Source organism: Talpa europaea (genome assembly GCF_964194135.1).
Source record: "Talpa europaea genome assembly, chromosome: 7".
Lineage (NCBI taxonomy): Eukaryota > Metazoa > Chordata > Mammalia > Eulipotyphla > Talpidae > Talpa > Talpa europaea.
In genome coordinates this window covers 120,667,631-120,693,286 of record NC_140074.1, presented here as the reverse complement: position 1 = coordinate 120,693,286, position 25,656 = coordinate 120,667,631, and the positions used below count along the sequence as shown (strand labels likewise).

Below are 25,656 nucleotides of genomic sequence, written 5' to 3'. Positions count from 1 at the left end.
AAATAACATAATCCTAACTAGGTCCCCTCATACGGAGGTGGTAAAGGTTTGACCATAACTGGATGCTGCTTGACAGAGACCAGTCTCTCTCCTTTGTGAAAACCAGGATAACATACTGTCCAAAGACTGACCAAGGCGCCTTCTCTCACAGAAGCACATCTTTCTGTGGCTGCTTTTCTTCTCGGTTTCCTTTTATCCCCTACTGATGGCAGCCAGGCTCTGAGACCTTGGTTCTGTTGTTCTGTGTAGTAAATGGGCTGGTTTCCTCAATTTATGAGATAGCCAGCTTTAAATTTGCCAAGTTGAGCCCACATCACCACAGTACTGCTTTTCATCCTCTGTCTTTCCTCTTTATAGAGCAGGTATCTGGAGAAGCCCATGGAGATCGCTCGGATCGTGGCCCGGTGCCTGTGGGAAGAGTCCCGCCTCCTCCAGACTGCAGCCACTGCGGCCCAGGTGAGGCCTGGGGGAAAACAGGTGCCACGGAAGCGCGCTTGCTTCCTTGAGCACAAAGATAAACTCACTCTCAGATGGTCATTCGGGTGTCCACTGACCTCCAGGATAGAAGTGGGTGCTTTGGGTTTTTAAGTTTTCTGTTGGATTGTTAGAAGTCATGACTATTTTTTTCTGTTTTTCAAGCAAAAAAATGTGTCATGACTTTTCCAACAACCAAGTATAATGGAAATAGTATTATTTCTCCCCAAGTATACAATGCATGCTCCTTTAAAAATTAAAACTGTACAGAAGTATAAGTAAGAAAGTTTGTTTAAATTCTGAAATATCATTCCCTTTCATTATCTCTCGCCCCAAGAGACCAACATTAATCACCAGTATATATTCACTCTCGAGGATCACTTGAACTATAGAAAACCCACACACAGACACAACATTTAAATGGGTTTACTTCTCTGCATCTTGATTTTTTCATTAATAGTATAAATCTTTTTCACTAATAGTATGTCATTAATAGTGTAAATCTTTCTAAGTCAAGCAGTATAGAGCCAACTCAAAATACTCTGTGGCGGTGATTTGCTGTAACTTGTTCAGTCACCTCCCCTTTGATATGTAGTCATTTCATTCAGATTGTTTTCCATTATAGATACCACTGCAGTGTCTGCCTATATATCTTGATGTACTGATGCTTTTCATTTTGTTAGGATAAATTCCCAGAAAGGAGTTGCTAGATCAAACTGTGTGTGTGTGTGTAAATATATACGTATATATGTATATGTATATATGTATATATGTGTATATATATTTGTATTTTTATATATGTATATATTTATATATATACATACATATACACACACACATATCATATACATATTCTTAATTTTATACGTAGTTCTGGATTGCTTTCCACAAAGGCTGTAATAGTTCACATTTGTTCCAGAAGGGTATGTTATTGTGCTGTTTTGGGGAGCCATCTTGGAGATAGGTTGGAATTGAACCATTGGGTTCTTATGCGTTTCTCTTTTGTAGTTAAATTTGAGGATACCCTCACTAGAACTGCAGATAAATTATTATTAAAATATACTAAAATACTTTTTTGCTTTCTCTCAGGGTTTTATTTTCATATGCTATAATCAAGACAATGTTTTCTTTTCTAAAATTGTAGTAAAATACATACAACAAGATTTACCATCTTAACCATTTTTTAATGGTTAAACCATTTTTTAATGGTTTACCATCTTAACCATTTTTTAATGTCCTGCTCAGCAGTCAGATTTATTTACATTGTTATATAACCCATCTCCAAAGCTCTTTTCATCTTGCAAAACTAAAATTGTACCTACCCTCTCCCCATAACTACCATTCTACTTTTTGTCTATGGATTTGACTGCTCATATTCCTAATGTGTTTGTCTTTTTTGTGACTTCACTTAGCCTAATGTCCTCAGGGTTCATCTAGGTTGTAGCACGTGTCAGAAATGTCTTCCTTTCAAATGCTGAATACTGTCCCACTGTGTGTACACACCACCTTTCGTTTGTCCATTTATTGTGGATGGACATTTAGCAGTGTCCATCTTTTGGCTATTGTGAATAATGCTGCAATGAGCACAGCGTACATTTTTTCACTTTTAAAAGGTAAAATTGTATCAGAACATGGAAGAAAGAATGTGTGAGTTTAAGTGAGGAGTTGGGGAAGGCATCAGAGAGAAAGGAAAGGTAGTGACTGAGTTGGGACTTCAGGCAGATGAGAAGAGAGAACTGCAGGTAGACAGAAGGTCGTGTTCAAGCAGGGAATCAGAGCACCTGTCTTCTTGGGATCAGTGTGGAAAACTCAGCCTGGCTGGGTCTGGGAGGACAGTTTAAGTTAAGGACTGCATCATGAAAATCTTTTGTTTTTAAGTCATGCCTTGCAACTCGACCTTGGAAGAACAATTTACACAAGGGCCCTGGGGACCAGACTAGCAGGACCCATAGCCTTGTCATGTGCTGTGTAAACCTAGGCAAACTCTCTCTGCCACCCTCCAGTGGCAATGCCAGTTCCTTGGAGGGCTGGATCAACTCATATATAAAATGCCTAGAAGAGTTCCTGACACACATGTGCAAAATGTTAACTACTTTTTGCTGCTGCTCTCATCATCATTGCCACTATCACCACTACCGTAGGAAATGGGACCCACTAAAGAATTTTAAGCAGAAATGGATAGGCTTAGATGTGGTGAAGGGGAGCTGATTTCACTCACCGTTTGAGAACCTGCAGATAGGGAGGTGAGCAGAGCTGCTTATTTGTGCATCATGGGGGTTCTCTGTTGTGGACAACCTTTGCTTTCATCTTGACATATAAGATCAACATACTCACTGTAAGGAGATTTGGACAGAGGCTCCTCCATTGCTGGGAGAGGGTAGGAAAGAAGATGTCAAGAGGATGTTTCTAGTCATGTATATCGGGGTTAGCAGACTATGCCCTGGGTCATGTCCACCCTGCCGCCTGTTTCTATAAATGATGGGTATTGAAATATGCCCACACGCTCGCTCTTGTAGGCATTGGCTGTGGTGCTTTCATGCTGTGGTAGCTCAGTTTCTACCACAGAGACCATCTGACCCAGAAAGCCAAAATTATTTACCACTAGGACCTTAGGAAAAAAAACTTGCAGCCCTCAACCCAGGCCTCACTGTTAGTTTATCTGTTAAACTCTGGTATAGTCTTAAGTCTCATCTAAGGGTAAAGCACCGGGAGCTTGGAAGATGAATGGATGTGATACCTTCTAGCAGGGCTCTTGATCTGGTTGGGATGAGTGGTGCAGATACTCAAAGTGACAACAGCATGGAAGAGAATGTCAATAACATTGCTGGGTAGATTGAGCAGGTTCCACAGGAGAGCAAACATTTGCATGGAGTCTGAGTGGATGAGTTAGGGTGCACTTGGGCAGAAGCATGTGCCAGGCTGAATGGACATCATGTGGGGAGCTAGAGCATGAAAATGTAGGGGAAGAGTAGGTAGTTTGGGGAGACTGAAGCATAGGGGAGGAGAGGTTGAAGTTGTCATCAGATTGTGTTATCATATTCTGTGCTGGGCTGAGATGTTTATACCCAGAAGCAACAGTTCTTGCACAGGTATTAGAGGTGGGTTCTGTGGGTGATAATGATATTCCCCTGCCCCCCTTCTGTATTCTACCAATTGAGAAGTAGACATGGCCTTGAATAGAGATTAAAAAACTCTTGCTGTGTTATTGGTCAAGCAAGTCTGAGAAGCGTGGCTTGGATGGTCAGCAGAGAGGCTTTTTGATGCCTGAGTTAGATCTTGGGGTGCAGAGTAGCACTTACCGAGTCATCCATACGGAGCTTCAGAGACCACTGAATGGAGAGATCTTAGTGGGGCTTCAGAACTGCTTCTAGAAACCAGGCCCTTGCTACTACTCCAAGTGTGTACCAGAAGGCAAGTTGGATGGAGAGAGGCCCAGCTGGAAAGTGCCAGGTTCTCCAGTGATCTCAGAGTCTTCTCCTAATCTTACAAATCAGCTGAGTCACTGTGAGGAAATAAATATGGGTGGAGGCCACCTTCCCAGCTCTCCTAAGGGAAGTTTGTATTTTGTGGGCTTAGAGAGGGCCCGTGGGAGAGGGAGATGATGGTTCCCTCAAAACTGGCATGTTCAGATCTACTTTGGAAACTTCTGGTAGCAGCATAGAGAACAAATTGGAAGTGACAGATTATTGGCAAAGGCCTCAGCAGGTGGGGCATGAACTGTCATTATATCTAGAGATTGATTTGAGAGATTACCGAATATGGAGGCAGGAGAATTTGGTGACTCAGTGTGAAATCAAAGTACTGAATGTTTCTAACTTGGAAGACTGGGTATGTCATGTCTTCCTGAACTCTCAGTTCTGTCCCATTAATTGATTTCTCTCCTCATACCTGTAACACACTGTCCTGATCACTGTCCTTGGCTTTGTCGTCAAAGGATGTCCTATTATTTCACAACATGTATTTTAAGTTTCACCTGCTATTTGACCTTTTCACGGTACCAGCATCCCCTTCTTCTCTCCAAAGAGAATATCTACATAGGAATTTCCTTGCTGAGACAGAGTGGTTTTTTCTTATCCTGTAGAAATATATTGATCACCATGTTTAAATAGGGACCCAACATCTGCTGTCATGAATGGTTCTGAATTTTTTCACATACTTACCTAGAATGAGCTTTGAAGGCAGGGACCATGTCTTAGCTCAGCATGCTGTCTCCTGGGGGCCTCAAAAACCGGGTTTATAGTCTAATCTAGATGTAAAAAAAAACAAGGATGCAGGTAGCACCGCGTTGGCGCTTCCTGGACACCACGGTGGCAGCAGCACCATTGGCCACACAGTTAGTGGACAGGGAGGGATGGGGACTGGGCACAGGTCTTCCTCGCCTCATGTATCCTGCCTCCACTTGTGTGTTGGCTTCCTTTTTGGCAGCAAGGGGGTCAGGCCAACCACCCCACGGCCGCTGTGGTGACGGAGAAGCAGCAGATGCTGGAGCAGCACCTACAGGATGTTCGGAAGCGTGTCCAGGTGAAGCAAGTGTCGGGTGGGAAGCCTGTACTGGGGGGTATTGCCTGTGGGTCCTGCGTGGGTCTTCTTTGAGGTTTTGGCTTTGTTTTAATTCTTCTTAGAAACTTTCTTTTCCCGTTCCCCAGAAAACTCCTTTTTACTTCTGGTTCTGTTTTATTTGTTTGTTTGAAACAGGATCTAGAACAGAAAATGAAAGTGGTGGAGAATCTCCAGGATGATTTTGATTTCAACTACAAAACCCTCAAGAGTCAAGGAGGCAAGTGAATATTAGACATTGCAACCCCCTATAGAAAGTGAGTGTGGGGTCCTTGAGCTCAGGGCTTGTGTGTCTCACCTTTGCATTTAGTCTTTTTTTTTTTTTTAAAGATTTATTTATTTATGCATACAAGAGCTCCGGTATAGGCCAGAGTTGTGGGGGGTAGGGGGATGAGAGGGGTGAGAGGATTCACCAGAGACAGCAGGCAACAGAACAGGCAAATCGACTGAAATACACTGCTGAGGGGAGCAGCGGGCGAGTCAGGAGAGGTCTGCTGCGCCATGTAGGTCAGCTTCATGCCGCAGTGGCTGAAGATAAGTTTGATAGCACTGAGATTTTAACCCCTTGTGCCACCAGGGAGGCGCCCTCTGTGTTCAGTCCTGGTGGGGTGCTCAGGGACCTTTGGTGCTTAAGGAGCCTTATTGCAAAGGGTCAGCGTATTCCCTCGGTCAAGGTTTCCCTTCCTCCACAGACATGCAGGATCTGAATGGAAACAACCAGTCAGTGACCAGGCAGAAGATGCAGCAGCTGGAACAGATGCTCACTGCACTGGACCAGATGCGGCGGGTGAGCCTCTGCCCACCCCGGTTCCCCTGCGTGTCGCTCACCTGTGGGATCTTGGCCTCTCCTGGCAGAACTTGCCTGGCTTCTAGTTAGTTCCTTCTCTGGGACTGACTGAAGAATGTGGTTAGAGACCGTCTGTTTTCTGACTTTGTTTTGGTTTCCAACCAGAGCATTGTGAGTGAGTTGGCGGGGCTTTTGTCAGCCATGGAGTATGTGCAGAAAACTCTCACAGACGAAGAGTTGGCAGACTGGAAGAGGCGGCAGCAGATTGCTTGCATCGGAGGCCCTCCCAACATCTGCCTAGACCGGCTAGAAAATTGGTAAAAGAAGACAGAGAAATCTTTCCTTTCTTTCTAGAGAGTTGTACAAAATGATGGGCCTAACCGTAGGCCCAGAGAATTGGTTCTGTATCTCAAAGGTGGGGACTTTTCTATATTCAGATTTAATCTAAGAGTTAAAGCTTATTTACTTCATTTAGATAATTTTTTCAAATAGAAACATATTTCTATTACTATTTTTATTTTATAAGGGGAAACACTTCAAATATAGAAATTAATAAAGGGCCTCCCTGGTGGCGCAAGGGGTTAAACACCGCACTATGGAGCAAGCCACAGCCTCTGCAACAGGAGTTCGATCCCCGGGCCAGCCAGGGAGAAACCCACATGGCGCAGCAGACCTCTCCTGTCTCGCCCACTGCTCCCCTCAGCAGTGTATTTCAGTCAGTCTGCCTGTTCTGTTCGCTGCTCTGTCTCTGGTGAATCCTCTCACCCCCACACCTCTGGCCTATACCCCAGTTCTTGTATGCATACATAAATAAATCTTTAAAAAAAAAAAAAAAAAAAAACCTACTCTAAAAAAAAAAAAAAAAAAGAAATTAATAAAGACGAAAAATCTCTTTTTTTTAAAAAAGATATATTTTATTTATGCGTGCAAGAACTAGGGTGTAGGCCAGAGATGCAGGGAGTGAGAGGATTCACTAGAGACAGAGTGAGGAGCAGAACAGGTGGACTGACTGAAATACACTGCTGAGGGGAGCAGTGGGTAAGACATGAGAGGTCTGTTGCGCCATGTGGTCAGCTCTCTGGCTGGGGATCAAACTCATGCCACAGTGGCTGGCAATAGCTTGATAGCACTGAGACTTTAACCCCTGTGCCACCAGGGACGCCCAAGAAGAAACATCTCTTAAAATCAAATCATCCAGCAGTAAACTTTTGGTGACCATCACTTTAGACAGCTGTAATTGTACATAAACATACAAAGAGAAAAATCTATACATTTCCACCTTAGTAGGATCATGCTTCATATGCTCTTCTACAATTAGCTCTTTTCCTTTCATTCATTCAGCAAATCTTTATGGAAACTAGGAGAAACTTGGCATGAAGGAGAGTCCAGATACATGAAATTGGAAATTTAGGACAACTCTACCTTAGAGTGCCTGTCTGCTCATATCCTCACTAACTCTTGAATTTTGTTAATTTACTGAAAGCAGGTTAAGTGCTTTCTGATGAGGGGACCTAAAAGCTCCTGTTTGAGGAATGAGAGAATGTAAGTGCTAGAAGGGAGTCAGCAGTCCAGAAGTCTCAGCTGTTGCCCGCCCTGACCTTTCACCCTCTCTTTGAGGCCATTTAGTCTTTGTTGAACTTGTGTTAGACCATCAAAGGGAGACGCTGGTAATATTCTCTGTTCTTAGGAATAGGCCTAACCAGGCTTTGTGTCCCTGTCCACTCCTGCATGCATGTTATCAGGATGCTGCAACAGAATGTCATGTCATATCCAGTGAAGGTTGACATTGGAAGGCCTACACAAGGGGACCAGGCCAGGGACACTGAGGCCTGTGATGTGAGGGGCCTGGCCAAGCCCGCAGGTAGTGTCAGAGCTAGCTCACACCCTCTTCTTAGACTGTTTTTTCCTCCAGATACCAGGACAAGTTGAGAAAGGTGAGTGCCAGATCCTCTATGGTGGACTCCACAGCTGGGTCCTAATGCTTGTCACTTTCCCGTGATAGTTCCCTGAGTGCCTCCTTGTGTATAAGTTTTATACCTAGCAGTATAAATTCTTCCTCCATGCCCACTCCCTCTTAAAATGTAAACATTTTAAGAAAGAGCTATAAAAAAAACAAAATAAATTTCCCATTTCTTATATAATGCCACTGAATGCATACTGTGTATACACTTAGGAATGGTACATTTTTTGCTATGTATATTTTACTACAATAAAAAATCCCCTCTTAGTGGAGGGGGCTGCATCATGATGTTTACATCTATGATATTCTCCTTCTCCAGTTCTTCTGTATACACTCACTTACTTAGGTAACTTCATTTATTTTTTATTGGTAGGATAACCTCATTAGCAGAATCTCAACTTCAGACCCGCCAACAAATTAAGAAACTGGAGGAATTGCAGCAAAAAGTTTCCTACAAAGGGGACCCCATTGTACAGCACCGGCCAATGCTGGAGGAGAGAATTGTGGAGTTGTTTAGAAACTTAATGAAAAGGTAACTATAATCCCTCCCCGCGCCCCCCATCAGAGACTGGCTCACCTCAGAGGATTTAGACACACTAGGGTGCACCGCCTGGTGTGTGAGCTGCTGCCATTCTCTTTCCCTTCCAGTGCCTTCGTGGTGGAGCGGCAGCCCTGCATGCCCATGCATCCCGACCGGCCACTGGTCATCAAGACTGGGGTCCAGTTTACTACAAAAGTCAGGTGGGCTTCCACACTTCCTCTTTGGGTAGCTGCTCTATTAAGGCTCTCTCTTCGCTCGGCAGCTGAGGTGCGGGCCTGGGTGGTTCATCACAGGCTTCCTGTGCATTACGATGGTAGGGATGGAATTTGGTGGCATGATCCTGGCTCTTTGGTTCTTATATCAAAAACTCATGAGTGGTAAAGTTATGGAGGTGATCCGGGCACATCCCTGTGTTTCCAGGCCTAGAGCCTTAGGCCACAATGTCTCCAGCCCTGCAAAAGAGGCAAAGTCATGCCAGTCATTGAATTTTCTTTGAGCCAACTTTTCCTTGAGGATTTCAAGGGAAAGAATAAGACTTAGTGACACTGAAGCTCAGAGACCACAGGGCAGGTGGGAGATGGGACTGTGTGAGTGTTACTTTCACACCCAACTCAAAGCAGGTATTTTGGGGTAACCCTTCCGCAGTACGGTTTCTCTCTTTAGATACTCAGTGTACTCTTGAGTTTCAGGGTCAATAGAAAGAATACCAGCTGCAGCTCATGTGTTCTTGTAATCTTTTCCATAGAGTGACTTTTACTTATTATCCTTTTATGACTCTCTCACAACTTGGTCCAAGTTCCTTATTCTTAGGCTTTTTTTTTTTTAAAGATTTATTTATTTATGCATACAAGAACTGGGTACAGGCCAGAGGTGCTGGGGTTGAGAGGATTCACCAGAGACAGAGTGGGGAACAGAACAGGCGGATCTACTGAAATACACTGCTGAGGGGAGCAGCGGGTGAGACAGGAGAGGTCTGCTGCGCCATGTGTGTATCTCCCTGGCCGGCCGGGAATCGAAATCATGCTGCAGAGGCTGCAGATAGCTTCACAGTGCTGTGCTTAACCCCTTTGCACCACCAAGGAGACCCTCTTAGGCTTTGTTTTAGTATCTTTTATCCTGAAGGGGCGATGCTCAACTTAGAATCAGAGACAGCACTGGCAGGAGGAGCGATCTGTGATTTATTTACCTCTTTAGAAGTGAAGAATTAATGGATTTCATATTTCTTCAACCATATGGTAACTGGGGGGGAGCCTGCTGATGTTCTTTTAAACTGGAGTTTTGTTTTTCTTTGCTCAGAATTTTTTTTCCTTTTTTGAAATAGATTGCTGGTCAAATTCCCCGAGTTAAATTATCAGCTTAAAATTAAAGTGTGCATTGACAAGTAAGTACACCTTATCTTAGCTCTGTCTTTAGTTTTTTGCAAGTGAGAGCAAAATGAGAACTTTGACAGATGTCATGTGGCCTGAGGGGCTTTATCTCCATTCAGAGATCTTCTTTTTTTGAACAAAAGTTTTCAAAAGCCTTATAGTGTGTTGTCATTACGTGCCTGAACAAACCACAAAGTCCGTGGCAAAGATCTGAGTTGTGATAGCTGTTGTGACCTTGAATCTCTCTTTTTCTTTATTTAGTTTTTTTCTTATAAATGTAGTTTATGCATATTATGCAAAACAAATGTGTGGGAAAGATGAACTCTTTTTATTACTCCACACCTCACCACTTTTCAAAACCTGACAGTGCTTCTCAAAAATTAAAACAACATATCTTTTGAAGAGATAAGGAAAGAGAAAATGTATGTTTATTTTTAGGTGACTTATTTATCAGGGACTTTCATTAGTATGAACTAAAAAATAATTCCTAAATTGCTAAGGAAATAGCAGACCCAAGGAAGGTGGTAGCTTTAATAAATAAGCAAAAGTTAATAACTACATGTACTGGTATTAACCAATTATAAATTGTAATAGAACAAATGAGTTTTGCAATGAGTAATAAAAGTAACAAATATAGCAAAAATATTTAAGATCTGTTTGAAGAAAACCATGGAGTTTCAAGGAGAAATGGATATTTTGAAAAGTGATGAGACAAATCATCTTCTGGATTGCAGACTTTTTATTATAAAGGAGCTCATTTCTTCCCAGTTAATACAACACCAAACAAAATATGAAAAGGATTTTTTAAACCCATGACTTGATTTTCAAGTTGTATCTCAAGTGAAAAAAACAAAGATAGCAAAAAAGAAATTTATTTTTACTTATAGTAGAAAAAATTAAGATGAAACTCATGGTCTTAACCATTTTTAAGTATCTGGGTCAGTAGTGTTGAGGACATTCTCATGGTTGTGCAACAAATCTCCAGGACTTTTTCATCTTGCAAAATCGAAACTATCTATTAAATAACAAATCCCTTACTTCCCTTTCCCTCCAGGCCTGGCACCACCATTCCACTTTGCAAAAATCATTTTTTAAAAATAAATAAAAATAATGGGACAAGATGTGGGAAGCTACCCTGCCAGATACTAAAACATGACTAAGTTTCAGTTACTAAATGAATGTCTTAGTAGGGCAGGAATAAAGTGGGTGATGATTAAAACAAAATCTGAAGTCCATAAATAGACTTCAAGTTTCTGTAAGGAAATGTATTTTCACAAGCACACCTGAAAAATCAGTGAGTGAGGAAAGGGTGGATCATTCAATAAAGTAATGTTGGGACAACTTGATATTGGGTGAATTAAGAATTTTACTTTTACTGTCCATCAGAATGAAGTCCAGATGTATGTACATGTTTAAAAGCATGGGTGAATGTGAGGGATAAGGTGGTAAAATGACAAAATGGCATAACCACTTTGAAAAAGTTTGGAAATGTAAATAGTTAAATACGCCCCTATCCTATGGCCCAACCATTCCACTCCGAGGAATTAATCCAAGAGAAGTGAAAGCATATATCCAGACAAAGGGTTGTATGCAAATGTTCATTAAAAGGTAGCTGCCCACTCACAGGTCAACGGATAAACAGCTGGTGGTGTATTTCATTCCATGGAATGTTACCAACATCCTGGAATAGGGCCTTGATACATGAATAAATCGCAAAATAATTATGTTGAGTGAAAGCCAGACCAAGAATAAAAAATGTACACTATATATTTCCATTTATATAAATTTTAGAAATGCACATGAATCTATAACCGAAAGCAATTCAGTGTTGTCCTGTGACATGGGGCAGGGAGGTGTGGCTCAGGAAATGGATTACCAGTGGGTATTCGGAAACTTTGGGGGTTATGGATACATTATCCTGACCGTGCTAATGATCTCATGGGTGTGTCTAGTACATATACATGTGTACATGTATAAAGACACATTTATTAAGTCATCGAATTATACATTTTAATAGTACAGTTTATTGTTTATCAGTTATACATCAAAGCTATGATACAAAAAAGGGTTAAAAAAGAAAATATAGATAAAAAATTCATCTGTCTTAATCTGTAAACCCACATGGAACATACTTCTTAATAAATAGTTGTTGCTATTAATTCTAAAAGCATAAGGGAATCCATAGTGACAGAGAAGGACTTTTTAAAAAAAGTTTTATTTTTATTTATGCATATAAGAACTGGGGTATAGGCCAGAGGTGTGAGGAAGGTGAGAGGATTTACCAGAGATAGAATGGGGAGCAGAACAGGTGGAGCTACCGAAATACACTGCTGAGGGGAGCAGCGGGCGAGGCAGGAGAGGTCTGCTGTACCATGTGGCCGGGGATCCATTGAACTCCTGCCACAGTGGCTGGCAATAGCTTGATGAGACTTTAATCCCTGCACTACCAGGGAGGCCCAGAGAAGGACATTTTTTTTTTTTAACAGTACTCAAATAATAAAATGAAAGAAAAGGGAAAGACTGAGAGATGTGACTATATAAAATACTCTCTATTCAAAAACACAGAGTCAAAAGGTAGTCAACACTCTGGGAAGGAAGAATCTTTCCTGCTCTATCATAGGGGCTGCTCTGAGTTACAGGTAACAGTAAACCTTAACAGAAAACCAAGCCAGTGTGGATGAAATAATAAGGAAATTTGCAACCCTGTATAACTGGAAATGCAGTGAGGGCCCATTCCTGGTGGCGAAGTCGGTGACTCACTAATGGCATCAAGGACCCAGAGCCTTCGACTCTGTGACCTTAAGTATCATCTGGTTCTGTGGTTCCCTTCCGGGTTGCAACACAATTGCTTGTAGCTCTCAAGGCGACAGGACTAATCCCAGCCTGGGGTGTAGTTCCTTCCTAGGCTGTTAGAGGCATGTAAATCAGTGTTCTCATCACCCTGTGCCATTATGCTGGGGGCTTACTGTGTGCTGATGGACTTAACCCTCAGGATCCCCTGGAGGTGGGGAGGTGAAGGATACCTTAGTTGGATCAAAGTCCTGCTAGCAAAGGGGAGCAGATGTCAGGTAGGCAGCCAGCTATGTTTATGACTTAAGCATGTACAGGGTGGTTATATTTAACATCTAAAATGTAACTGAATAGTTTGCAGAATTGTCCAGGAGCACAGCAATTTGTCCATGAGCCTGAATAACAGGTGGTCAAAGTAGACTGTTGGAAAACACTCGGTGCCTGTTTGTTAACACTGATTTGTGTTCTTAACAGAGACTCTGGTGACGTGGCAGCTCTCAGAGGGTAAGTTCAGCCTGAAGGCTTCCTTGTGCTCTGTTTAATCTAACTCCGTCCTCTGGCCACTCGGTCACCTATGTGATTGTTTGATCTTCCTTGATTCAGATCCCGGAAATTTAACATCCTGGGCACCAACACAAAGGTGATGAACATGGAAGAGTCCAACAATGGCAGCCTCTCCGCAGAGTTCAAGCACTTGGTACGGGGAGAAGCCTGCCCCCCTTCTCCGTGCACGTGGTAGAGGGAGAGATTAGGGGAGTCCCCACTGACAGGTGTTCTTTGCTTTTCTTGCAGACCCTGAGAGAGCAAAGATGTGGTAACGGTGGCCGAGCCAACTGTGACGTAAGTTTTGCTGGGAGGGAAAGTGAAATGGGAGGGTTTTCATTGAGGGGGAGAGAAAAAGGGCCCTCACACTGCCCAGAATTAGAGGTGGCAGCTGTAGTCATGCAGAGAAGTCACGGCAGCCCCTGTGATGTGGCCAGATGTGGCCTCTGCCACAGAATCCTCTGATAGAAGCATTTCCCTCGTTGTCCCAGGAGTCAGCTCATCTTAAGGAGCACTGGAAAGTCCCTTGCCGGATTACCACACCCATCTGGTAGAAAAGCCTTCCACCTTGCCTGGGGCTTTCCAAATTCCCCTTCCAACATTTGCTGGCAGACACTACTTGACTCCATTTTTGGTGACCCATTTTTCTCACTGAGGTGGGTTAGAAGATTGTAACATACAGGAGTGACTGAAAAAAATAGAGGGGGCAGGGGTGGGGCTAGGTCAGGAATGTGACAAGATGCTGGAGCTGCCGTGGCTGATGCACATGGTGTGTGCACAAGTGGGGGTGAGGGTGTGCTCCCAAAATTTCACATTTATGTAAACGATTGGCAAATCAGTAAACTTTTTTGTTAGGTTTTTTTTTTTTTTGTTAGTTTGTTTTTTAAGAGAACTTTTTTTTTTTTTAAGATTTATTTATTTATTTATACAAGCACTGGGTACAGTCAGAAGCGCGGGAGGGTGAGAGAATTCACCAGAGCCAGAGCGGGGAGCAGAACAGGCAGACTGACAAATACACTGCTGAGGGGAGCAGCGGGTGGCCGGAGAGGTCTGCACGCCATGTGGGACCCTTGCCGGCGGCCGGTGATCGAACCGGCACTGCAGAGGCTGCGGGCAGCTTTGCAGCCCAGCCCTCAACTGCTGCGCCACTGGGGAGGCCCGAGAACTTATTTTTTTTTTTTAAGATTTTTAAATTTATTTTTATACAAGAGCTGGGGTACAGGCCAGAGACGTGGGAGACAGAGCTAGGAGCAGAACAGGTAGAAGAGCGAAATACACTGCTGAGGGAAGCAGTGGGCACAACAGGAGAGGTCTGCTGCGCCATGAGGGAATCTCCCTGGCCGGCCGGGAATCGAACCCACGCTGCAGAGGCTACAGATAGCTTCATTGCGCTGTGCTCAACTACCTGTGCCAAAGGGGAGACCCGCTTCTTTGTTTTTTAAATCCAAGTTAAGGATTAAAATGAATGAGAAAGAAAACCTGTCTTGTTCTTTAATTCCTCTTATTTCTTCTTTACTACCTCCCATTGATTCAGATTATTGGGTTCTTAGTATCAAGAATAAACTTAAATAGGTAAATGCAACCAAAACTAGTTTTTAATCTTTTTAAAAAATTGTAACATTCCATTCTTTTTCTGATATTTGTCCTCTGAGCTGTACTTCCTTCTCTAAAATATAATAGGTCTTTTAAAAAAATAAATTGACTTTTAATACTTGACAGTCATTAGAATGAGATGTAGTCTATATACAATGATATGGAAAAATATATGTTGCATATTTGTTTTGTAAAAGCAAAATGCAAGAATAATTTGAGTACAAAGTGTATTTGTTCTAAAAACACACCACAGTTTTATGTTTTCATGAATGCATTAAATAATTTGAGAGGAATTTATACCAGACACTGCTTATGTATTCGTGCTACTCTTAGTATGTGAGGCTACTCTATACCATGTCTGTAATATTTGCATTCTACACAGAATGCATATTACTTTTTCAGAAAGAAATGTTTTAAAAATGAATTGGAATTCTGTTTCTGAGAATTCTTTGGTAATTCTTGTGCTGTATTGCTCGTAAAGTATAAATTGATATATTTGGCATTTAAACATGGCATTATAAATGTGGCATTATAAAAATGAACATACCTGGTAAGTTAACCACTCCCAGGATTTGACAATAAAAAAATCTTTGCACATTTCTGTCAGAAGACATGAACAAAATGTCACTGCAGCCTTATTGTAAGTCTCAACATAACCTGAACTAACACCCATTAACAATAGAATGGGTCAGTGAGTTGTGGTATATCCTTAGGATGGACTACTACACAGCTGTGGAAAGGGATAAATTGCAGGTCTCACATTGCATGGATGTGAAAGTGAGCGTCAGAAGAATGGATAAGCTATAACTCCATGCGAATAAACTTCACAGAGACCCAAATCTACATACATTGTTCAGAGACATAAATGTGGCAAAACTATAAAGAAAGGCTAGGAATGGTAAATCCAAAAGGCAAAATGGAGTAGTGACATCTGAGAGAGGCGGTCAGGGCTGGGCCCGGGGATGGGTACCTGGGGACTCACAGTGACGGTGTTTCCTTAACTGGCGCTGTGTGCACAGGTGTTCATTGTTTTCTTATCTGTGCCTTATAACTAACCTATTGGACCCCTGTGATATAATAAAAGCAGTAATAGATCAGGTTTAGGATCATAGCGTGAGTCTCGTGTTGAAGAGGACAGGTGTCTGCGTTCTGCTCATGGCACTTTGTCTGAGGCAATGTGGCTGTGGCCTGTCACTCTCAGCTGGGGCCGTTGGCACCAAATGTCATTCTCATTCTTGTAGGCCTCCCTGATTGTGACGGAGGAGCTGCACCTGATCACCTTTGAGACTGAAGTGTATCACCAAGGCCTCAAGATTGACCTCGAGGTAAGTTCTACCGTAGGGGGCTGGGGGTAGGACCACGTGCAGAGGTGACTCAGGGCAGGAATGTCTAGCTGGGCTTTTTACAGCAGAAGGTGGAGTGCTGGCACTTGATGAAGCGTGCTCTCTGTCTCTCTCTCTCTCTCTCTCTCTCTCTCTCTCTCTCTATATATATATATATATATATATATATATATATATATATATATTAAAGGAAAAAACCCTTACTATCCATTTGAGAGCAAAGTCTTATTTGAATACTAGAATGACACATGTACTCAACTTTCAGCCAACTTGATAAAAATTATATTTATAAATTGATTATAGGGCCTCTCTGGTGGCACAGGGGTTAAGTCTCAGTACTAACAAACTTTCGCCAGCCACTGAAGCATGACATGAGTTTGATCCTCAGCCAGGGAGCTGACCCACATGGCACAGCAGACCTTTCCTGTCTCGTCCGCTGCTCTCCTCAGCAGTGTATTTTGGTAGATCCGCCTGTTATATGCATAAATCAAATAAATCTTAAAAAGCAATTGATTATAGTTGACTTTATAAAGTTTGGGCAAGAGTCTTTAACTGGTCAGTGTTTTTAGTATATAGAAAATCATGCATTCTCTTTTCCCAACTTTTTTGATCTTTAAAGAGATCAAAGTGGGAATGCTAGTCTTTTGGGACCTTTGTCCAATCCACAGCTTGGATTCCTGGAGAATGCCTTCCAGGTTTTACAAGGTGAGGGCTGGGGGAGCTGTGCCTTGTGAATCCATCTTTGGGCAAGTCAGATGTTATAGGCGTCTGGTGATATTCAGGTAGTCCCCGAGGCCCATGGCCTGGGCTCGGCACGCCTTCCAGGTGACTTGGTCATTCTCTGCCCTGAGAGTGGGTAGTAGGGTGGTTTACAGTGTGTCCTTTCATTCCGAACCATGCGAGAGATGGGTGAAGAGGTGGTGGAAGCCACGAGGCCTCTCTGCCTCTCCAGCTCATCCCCTGCTTGCTCCACAGACCCACTCCTTGCCAGTTGTGGTGATCTCCAACATCTGTCAGATGCCAAATGCCTGGGCATCGATCCTGTGGTACAACATGCTGACTAACAACCCCAAGGTGAGTGACCCGTGCCCTTGTGACTTCTGGGTGCCCAGAGGTGGTCATGCAGCTGACAAGCTCAGTAGGTCCCGCCATCTAAATGCGCAAATGTGGTTTTTTCAACAGAACGTGAACTTTTTCACCAAGCCCCCAATTGGCACCTGGGATCAAGTGGCCGAGGTGCTGAGCTGGCAATTCTCCTCCACCACAAAGCGAGGGCTGAGCATCGAGCAGTTGACCACGCTGGCAGAGAAACTCCTAGGTGGGCCCTTTACCTCTTCCCACTCTTGCCCACCTTAGAAAAGGAATCTGGCCTATGGGGCTAATCATTCAGGACTATTTGCGGAGCAGAATGCTGGGGGGATGTGGAGGGCTAAGAGGGGGGCTGTCAGGATGCAGAGGAAGTTTGCACCTGGTAGGGAGGAGAGCTCTTTTTTCTTGGTGGTACTTTCCCTTGCCCTTCTAGGGCACTGTTTTTTGGTACTTCTAGCCACTTACTAACCTTAGCAAGATACTTTAAGTGCATACAAGAAGGTAGTGCCAGGGGCTTGACACTCCAATCCATGAATTTACCTCAATGAACCGTAGACTTGTTTTTAACTTTTCCCCTAGAAACAAAGTTTAGTAGTATCATACATGCACTACTTGCACTGTAAGTGGTTCTGTCCTGTGGTCCACCAGGTGTGATGCTCTCTGACACCAGTGGCTCAGCATGTGGCCGCTCCCTGGACGTGAGGGGGGAGAGCAGGAGTCCCTGAGTACATCAGCCCCACCTCTCCAGGCTAAGAGGCTGGCAGGGGTTCAATGGTGGGGTGGGGTGCACGTGTATACACGCAGTGGTGACAGCCTGCACGTTCATGCAACCAGTCATTTCCCAGCCCATGCTGAAACAAATGTGCATGCATATGTTCTGCTTTAAGAAATAAGACTTGATTCAGAGCCAAAAATGATACTACTTTCTTTCCTTCAGGACCTGGTGTTAACTACTCCGGGTGTCAGATCACGTGGGCTAAATTTTGCAAAGTAAGCCATCTTGTTAACTCCTGTGGTCACCTCTTAGGTGTGGGAGTGGGAGGGCACACTCTCCTGAATGCCCTGGACTCTTGGATTCCTCGTCCTGTGGCCAGTGAGACCTGCCTGAGGGTTTGGGTGCCACCGTGCCCCTCGCAAAGTCGAGGCTGGAATGGTGGTGGATTTGGCTTTTCCTTTATTCTTTTCTCCAGGAAAACATGGCTGGCAAGGGCTTTTCCTTCTGGGTCTGGCTAGACAATATCATAGACCTTGTGAAAAAATACATCCTGGCCCTCTGGAATGAAGGGTAGGTTGGCACTCTACTGTCTGCAGCAAGTCACCTGCTCTCAGCAGCCAGTGGCAGGGGAACCCCCAGCCCAAACTTTGTGGTCCTTTTTGGTTCCAGGTACATAATGGGCTTTATCAGTAAGGAGAGAGAGAGGGCCATCTTGAGCACCAAACCCCCAGGAACCTTCCTGCTAAGATTCAGTGAAAGCAGCAAAGAAGGAGGAGTCACCTTCACTTGGGTGGAGAAGGACATCAGTGGTAAGCTTGGCTCTCACCCACCCCACCTGGTGGCAATTGCTGCTGCCACTGAGGCCACTACTAGTCTCAAGCACCTGCTGCCCCCTCGTGGGGAGGACTGGCCTTGCACCCCCTGCCTGGGACTCCTAATACACAGGTCACTTCTCTCTAATTCTTTCCTGCTGAAGGATTGGCTTGCCAGTTTTGTTTTGCTTGCTTCAGGGGCTATTTACCTATAAATTTATAATTTAAATTCTTTTCTCCACCTCCTTTAACACATACCCTGATAATACACATTATGCAGGTAGTTTCTGAGTATTTTGCTTGTGAATCACCTGGATAGCCTCTCCAGAAACTGCTTGGACATTTCCACAGCACCAGGTGACCAGGCAGGATATTCAGGGCCTCAAGTACCTGCTTGACATAAGTCTTTCCCTTCTAAGGAACATAAATCAGGGGGCTTTCTCTGAGATTTCCGGCCATAGGCACCATCCGCTTTCCTTCCCATACCCCGTGACAGGTAAAACTCAGATCCAGTCTGTGGAGCCATATACCAAGCAGCAGCTGAACAGCATGTCGTTTGCTGAAATCATCATGGGCTATAAGATCATGGATGCTACCAATATCCTGGTGTCTCCGCTTGTCTACCTCTACCCCGACATTCCTAAGGAGGAGGCATTTGGAAAGTACTGTCGGCCAGAGAGCCAGGAGCACCCTGAAGCAGACCCAGGTAGTTGTTGATTTTCCACGTCAGGCGTTGGAATACGGGGGAATGTGGGAAATCGCAGGGTGCTTGGAAGACAGACAGGTAGATGCCTGCATGACCCACTGGCCCTCACTCCTCCCTAGGGAGGGACCCCCCACTTTGCACGGGGTCAGTGAGGGTGGAGAAAGGAGAGGACTCCGAGTTGCAGTCTGCCCCACAGGGAGCACACCCATATAAAGGGGGAACTGCACACACACACATACACACACACTCACACCCCAAAACACACCTGACACATTGCGAAGAGAAAGCAAGGACAACATTCTCCCGTGCCCAGATGCCCCGCTAGCAGGGTGCTGCTTATGCCGCAGACACTGGGAGGTTTGCAACGCAGACTTCAGTCTAGCATGCTTCCTCTCCCCGTCACCAAGTGGGACGAAGAAAGGCTCTGGAGGAAATGAGTGTTAGCAGCCTGGCACACGGTTTCAGAGCAGAGCGGGGAGAGTGGGCATGAAGGGGAAGACCGTAACTGCTGGGGCAGGGGGTTGGTAGTGAGGATGTGCAGCTGTTGGAAAGACATTTTTCATGTGCTTAGGTGTTTATGTAAGTTACATATTTTCCACTAGACATTTCCTCTCCAAGGCTGGCCTAGCATGGAGGACAGGGCCCTCCGGTCTATTCCCATCTGCACTTGCTGTCCTGATGCTCGGGCTTCTCTGTCCAGAGCCTGATAAGGAGGCTCTGATTTGCCATCCTTTGTTGTACTTGACTTTTCTTAATCCTGGAGCCAGCAGCTGGCTCTTTAAAAGCACTCCTTTGAGGTGACCTTCCCTCTGCTGCTTTTTTAAAAACTCTATATAGAGAGTTCACGTGTGGGCCCGTCAACTTCTCTTCTGCTTTTTCATAGGAATTCCCACTAAGGAGTTCTTGGGATGGGGAGAATAGGACTTAGGCTTCGAGCTACTTGGCAATTGACTTTCCTCTCCTTTGTTCTGGTGTTGCGTTTGGTTCATACGGGGGAGAGCTTAACTCTCGTTTCCTGTCTGCTGCTTATCTCTCCTTCCACATCGAGCTTCAGTTAGGAGATCTGTTTATCAGCGCCTGTCACACTACTCTCTGTTCCTTCTGCCGAGGACTTTAGGTCCACGTGCAGGGCCTTTGACTAGTTTTGCTTTCAAGATCCAGTTTCCCAATCTGAGGCTGTGAGTTCCATTGCCATCACCCCTCCTGTGTGACCAAGAGACAAGGTCCTCTCCTGCCTGGAGACCTCCGTGTTTCCTCAGGGGTGAGATGCTAACTGTGAGAAAGGAGCTGGTAACTCCAAAGCTTTGCCTGCCTCCTGGAGAGGCCAGAGTAAGACATGGACACTGAGCAGCTAGGTGGGTCTGTGAGGTGGGGGAGGGGCAAGAAAGTAAGGTGAAGCCCCCCAGGAGTTCTCAGGGGGATGGTCTGCAGCTATTCCCTCTGTTTCCACCTGGAAGGCCTTGTCCCCCAGAGAGAGTGTGTCTTCCTAGATCTCTTCCCGCCTTACTTCTCCACAGAAGCCCACACAGTGTTTCCTTATGACTTGAGGGAGAAATTCCCCTCCGAGAAGTGGCAAATCCTGAACCTTAGAGATTGGGTCCGTACAGTGACCACCCTCTGTGGAGCCGTAAGTCGGCGCAGCATCTGTTTCCTTTGGCTTTACTGTCCCTTCCCTGACTGAAGCTATTTTTCTCGGCTACCTTGATCACTGGGGAGTGAAATCCTTTTCTCTTTGGGAGGTTGTCTCCCCTTAAGTCTGGGGCAAAAGGGTTAGATTTATAAGACCTCTTTATCAGGGTAACTTTGGTGGATTTGACTGAACGACTATTAAATGACAAACCCAGATGGCAGCCTAGGGTGCCCTATACTTGGCGATGCCTCTTCTCAGATTATCATCATACATTCTGAACCCCCAGCTTCTTCATAAGCGCCAAGCTTTATAACTTGCTTTTCAGGGCGCTTGCTTTTCACTCCTACCCAGCCCTAAGTAAGGATTTGTTCACCCAAATCCCCCCCATTTTCATGGCAGTGTCTCCAAGTCACCTTGACCTTGGGATAAGCATTTAGCATCTGAAATTCACGTATTCCAATCTTCACATTGCTACTGATAGAGCAGGAATTATAAGCAACAGATACCCTAGACAGCGGGCCTCTCCTCCCCCGCTCTTTAATACCTCAGCCAGAAGGTGCCTGTCTCCCAGGTCCCTTCGCTGTTGAAGACATAAGACCCGTACCTCCTATTCCCAGCCCAGAGCTGACTGTACTGCACCCCAAGTCATGTTCCCCATATATAGAGGCTGCTTTTTGTGTGATGTAGTTACTCAATGTGGGGTTATTTAATACCTCGCCTCAGAATGTACTAGAAGCAGACCAGTGCTGATAGTGGAAGGTGAGACCAGTGGTTTAGGAGCCACAAGGTAGCAGTTTTCACATTCTCTTGGGGCATTGGTGTTTGAGCCCAGATAGCGCAGGCTCTGGCCCTGCAGGCTGATGAGCTCTCTAAGAGACACGACCGAGGCACGACTTGGCCGGCTCGAGCTCCTCAGAGCGCGTTCTGGCCCTTAAAATTTGTTAAACGGTTGCATGATCTGGGGAAAGTATGAGCACCCGCTGGCACCAGATCAGAAGGGACACAGGTATTTGGAGAGTCTGCAGTTTGGGAGACCTTGGTAAAAAGAACTAAACCCCGGCCCCAAGCTGCAAGCCCCAGACTGTCAATTACATACAGGGAGTGGGAGCGGAGCCTCCAAACAGCACGTGTGTGAGCACAGGGTGGGTTTCACCTCAGCCTGGTAAGGCCACTGGTCCCCCCCCCCCCGCCGCAGCCCAGGGCGGGGGTCACAATCAGTAAGCCCCCCTGTTCTTCTTCCCAGGTGCTGCCCCGTATCTGAAGACCAAGTTTATCTGTGTGACACCGTAAGTGGCTTCCTTTCCCAGTTTTGCCTTCATTTCTGACATCCTCAGTGATCCCCGGGAATAGCGGGGTGAGCGTGACCCTGTGAAGGGTTGGAGGCCCTGGGCTATGTTTTGCACTCAAGTGACCTTGTGTGTTGAAAAAGCTTGAGCTTTTATTTTTCTGTTGGAGACCAGAGTTTGATGGCTTGTGTGTGTATGTTTTGTTTTTTTTTTCTCCATTGTGTCTTGTCAACCCGGCCCTCTCCCCTCCTGCTGCTCCCCTTTCCTACAGAACGACCTGCAGCAATACCATTGACCTGCCGATGTCCCCCCGCACTTTAGATTCATTGATGCAGTTTGGAAATAATGGTGAAGGTGCTGAGCCCTCAGCAGGAGGGCAGTTCGGTGAGTGAGTGGATGGCACACTTTGTCCCTGTCAGGGAAACTGGTCCCCTTGCTGTGCTGTGTCCAGGGCCAAGAGCTGGTCACACGGGTTGGTTCCTACCGGGTTCCTAGCAGGTTCTAGAGCTGCATGCTCCAGTAGGGACAGCTCTCGGGCCTGAGTGTAAGTGTACGTGTTCTAGTCACCACATTAAAAACTGTGCAGAGAAATAGGTGACCATCATTTCACATTCGCAATCTTGTCACTTCAGTGTGTAAGAGAAAGGTACTGATGTTTTTCGTACCAAATCTTTGACATCTGCTGAGTGCCTTGGGGGAGTTATCCGTGTGTCTTAGGGTGGCCCCACCTCAGGTGCGCAGTAGCCACCGTGGCTGGGGCTGCCACGTCCACAGGGCACCTCGGAGCTTTTTTAAGCGGGAATAGTTGGGAATGAGTTCAGGAAGGAAAAGAGACTGAGCCGCTCTGGAGGCAGGACCCTGGAGGGAGGGTAGTGAGCCTGGATGACCCCACCTGGCTGTCACAAGGGAGACCGGGCAGCGGCCTGAGCCTCTGTCCTCTGCAGGGCGAGGGCGTGGGCCCTGCCAGATGTAGGCATCCGGCGACTGACCAGCTCCCCGTCTGTCCTCCAGAGTCCCTCACCTTCGACATGGAGCTGACCTCGGAGTGTGCCACCTCCCCCATGTGAGGAGCCAGGATGGAAGCTGCAGAGAGGATGGCGGCACCTGCCCCCGTTCCACCACCCTTAGCCGGCCACACCCCAGACCATTTGAAATGCCTAACTTTGTGGTTCCAGATTTTTTTTATCTCCTACTTCTGCTATCATTGAACAATCTGGGCACTTTTTAAAATAGAGAAATGAGTGAATGTGGGTGATACGCTTTTATCTGAATGCAAATAAGGATGCGAACTCTGAGACTGTGATGGGGGATGTGGAAGGGGCAGCAAGAAGGAGAGAAAGGAAGCGTCTCGGTCCCACCCCCCTGCCCCCCTCCAGCCCTCCTTTCTCAGCCTCTTTCTGTTGTTAGACAAGTGCCTCCCGGTGCCAGCTACGTCCCTCGCCTTCTGTAAGCGAATGCCATAGGCTGCCTCTAGCTGCATACTCCTGGCATTGCACTTTTAACCTCCTTGCTAATGTCCAAATAGAAGGTAGGATTTTCAAAGCCCTTAGATTTCTTTTTAAATTAAAAAAAAAAAAAAAATTTAAGGGCTAAAAACACTGTATCGGCCTAGCCTTTTCTGTATTTAAGAAAACTCAGTTAACAGCCTCCTTGGTGCTTTAGGCATTCAACTTTCTTCAGGCTGATAGTTTATGTGAAGCCTAAAATGGGCTTCAAATTCAACCCTTGCAAGACACCTGAGGTTTGGCCTTTGGTTTTAAAATAGGAAGGTTTAAGGAGAACCTAAACATTCTAGACTTTTTTAAGAAGCAGAGCTATTTCCCCCTTGAATGCTGTGGGCTTGTGAGTAGGTAAGGCTGCGGGTGGGGGTGCTTGCAGCCTCACTCCCTACTCTAAGGTCCTAACACAGGACCTTAGCTCCTGTGTCAGAGCCTGGGTTGTTACTGTGGGTGCCTTATAAGGGACGGGACAATTCTTCCTTTTCCCCAACCCCTGCCCCTCAGCCCCCTGTGGCATGTTTCCTTCAGTGTCTAAAGGTCCCTTGTCCTGTTGGCTTTAGAAATCCAGGCTGGAGACCTCCTGGAATAAGGGGGAGAGTTACAGGTGGAACCTGGCTCAGACTATGGAGCCTCAGCTGAGAGTCTAGTTGAGCTCAGGGAATATGGTTCTTATCCCAGTTTCTTGGTGATTTCCCACGGCACCTGGGACCTCGTCACGTGGTTAACCCAGGAGCAAAGGCTCACTGATAAACTCAAGGTCTGTCCCTCTTGTGAGCGAGTCACTGGCCTCCCCCAGCCAAGGCTGGTGACTGCTTCCCATCGGGGCTCCAGGATAAAGCAGAACAGCTGGCTTTTACTGTGTTCTGGAATGCTTAGCCACGTGCAGGGTGGTCTCTGATGCTGGGTCTGCTCAGACAGAGGCACATCTAGGTCCCGCACCACCTCGCTCCCTCGATCAGACTTCAATGTGGAATGCTATTTCTTAAACCCAGAGTAGCCAGTTTCTGAATTAAGGGGTGAGAACCTTCTCTCCAAGACAAGCAAGGCTTGTCCTCGGCCATCCCTGTCCCCCTGTCCAGGATGGCTGAAGAGTCGGGATGGCTGAAGAGTCGGGGCTCCCCCTTCTCCAGAGACACTCTCCTGTTCACAATAAGCTTAACTCCTAAACCGAGGGAAGGGTAGGTTGTAAGGACCTGGGACAAGGATCCGGGCTTCTCTGGAGCAGACACTGGGAAGTTCCAGACTTTTAGGTAGCATGTGTAACTGATTTTAACTGATTGTAGCAAAGGTTCTGAGAGCAGCTGAGACTTGGCCCCTCCCTGAAGGAACAGAGTCCTCCGGGACCTGCCTGCTTTCTCTTCACTGTCTCCCCTTCCCCGCCCAGCCAAGGGGTTCCCATGGGTTGCTTAACCTACCTACACAGTGGTTCGGGAGCCGCTGTCCTGGCCACTGCCTTCAAATTCCACTGTATACGTCCTATGTAAAAATTTATATTATTGTGGGTTTTTGATTTTTTTTTTTTTTGTATATTGCTGTATCTACTTTAAACTTCCAGAAATAAAAGTTATATAGCAACCATCTGACAGTGTGGCTCATCTGTCTTGGCTGGTGGAGGTTCCCTTGTCCTGTCTTCAGTTCTGAGGGGGCCTTACCCACAGGCTGAGCTAGAGATTGAAGAGGTGGCTGCCCCCACTCCTGGGCTGTCAGCTTGGCTTCTCATCTGATGCAGACCCATCTCTGGGGCACTTGAATACCCCCCATTTTAAGTTAACTGCCAGCCTCCACCTCCTTCCTCTGGGGCCTTTGCTTGCTGCTGGGTCCTGTTTGGGGTCAGATAAGCTACCTAAGGGGGGTTGGGTGTAAATACTCCACCCCACCTCTCAGGCCTCCCCTTCCACAGTTGGCTTCATTATCACTTTCTCTTCAGTTACTCAGTGCCGGCCAAACGTAAACACTTAACTGGC

At 45.6% G+C, this 25,656-nt stretch overlaps 1 protein-coding gene across 11 annotated transcripts in view; it reads left to right on the top strand.

Annotated features, from left to right (window-relative positions):
• The window catches only part of STAT3 (signal transducer and activator of transcription 3), a gene marked incomplete at both ends in the record, with an annotated part of 45,666 nt that extends 22,406 nt beyond the window's left edge, over positions 1-23,260 (top strand). The window contains 21 exons of one of the 11 annotated variants that reach the window (XM_084239329.1): positions 358-456; positions 4,900-4,995; positions 5,170-5,251; positions 5,724-5,818; positions 5,984-6,135; positions 8,152-8,310; positions 8,427-8,519; positions 9,641-9,700; positions 12,951-12,980; positions 13,080-13,173; positions 13,269-13,316; positions 15,854-15,937; positions 16,931-17,029; positions 17,138-17,273; positions 17,982-18,034; positions 18,235-18,329; positions 18,429-18,568; positions 19,068-19,277; positions 22,151-22,193; positions 22,465-22,577; positions 23,205-23,260. In XM_084239329.1, the coding sequence (XP_084095455.1) occupies positions 358-456; positions 4,900-4,995; positions 5,170-5,251; positions 5,724-5,818; positions 5,984-6,135; positions 8,152-8,310; positions 8,427-8,519; positions 9,641-9,700; positions 12,951-12,980; positions 13,080-13,173; positions 13,269-13,316; positions 15,854-15,937; positions 16,931-17,029; positions 17,138-17,273; positions 17,982-18,034; positions 18,235-18,329; positions 18,429-18,568; positions 19,068-19,277; positions 22,151-22,193; positions 22,465-22,577; positions 23,205-23,260 (2,037 nt within the window). Of the gene's footprint in view, positions 1-357; positions 457-4,899; positions 4,996-5,169; positions 5,252-5,723; positions 5,819-5,983; positions 6,136-8,151; positions 8,311-8,426; positions 8,520-9,640; positions 9,701-12,950; positions 12,981-13,079; positions 13,174-13,268; positions 13,317-15,853; positions 15,938-16,930; positions 17,030-17,137; positions 17,274-17,981; positions 18,035-18,234; positions 18,330-18,428; positions 18,569-19,067; positions 19,281-22,150; positions 22,194-22,464; positions 22,578-23,204 lie in introns of those variants that run through there. The other 10 variants (XM_084239335.1, XM_084239331.1, XM_084239330.1 and 7 more) reach the window with 10 other exon arrangements.
• Between the last annotated feature and the right edge of the window lie 2,396 nt (positions 23,261-25,656).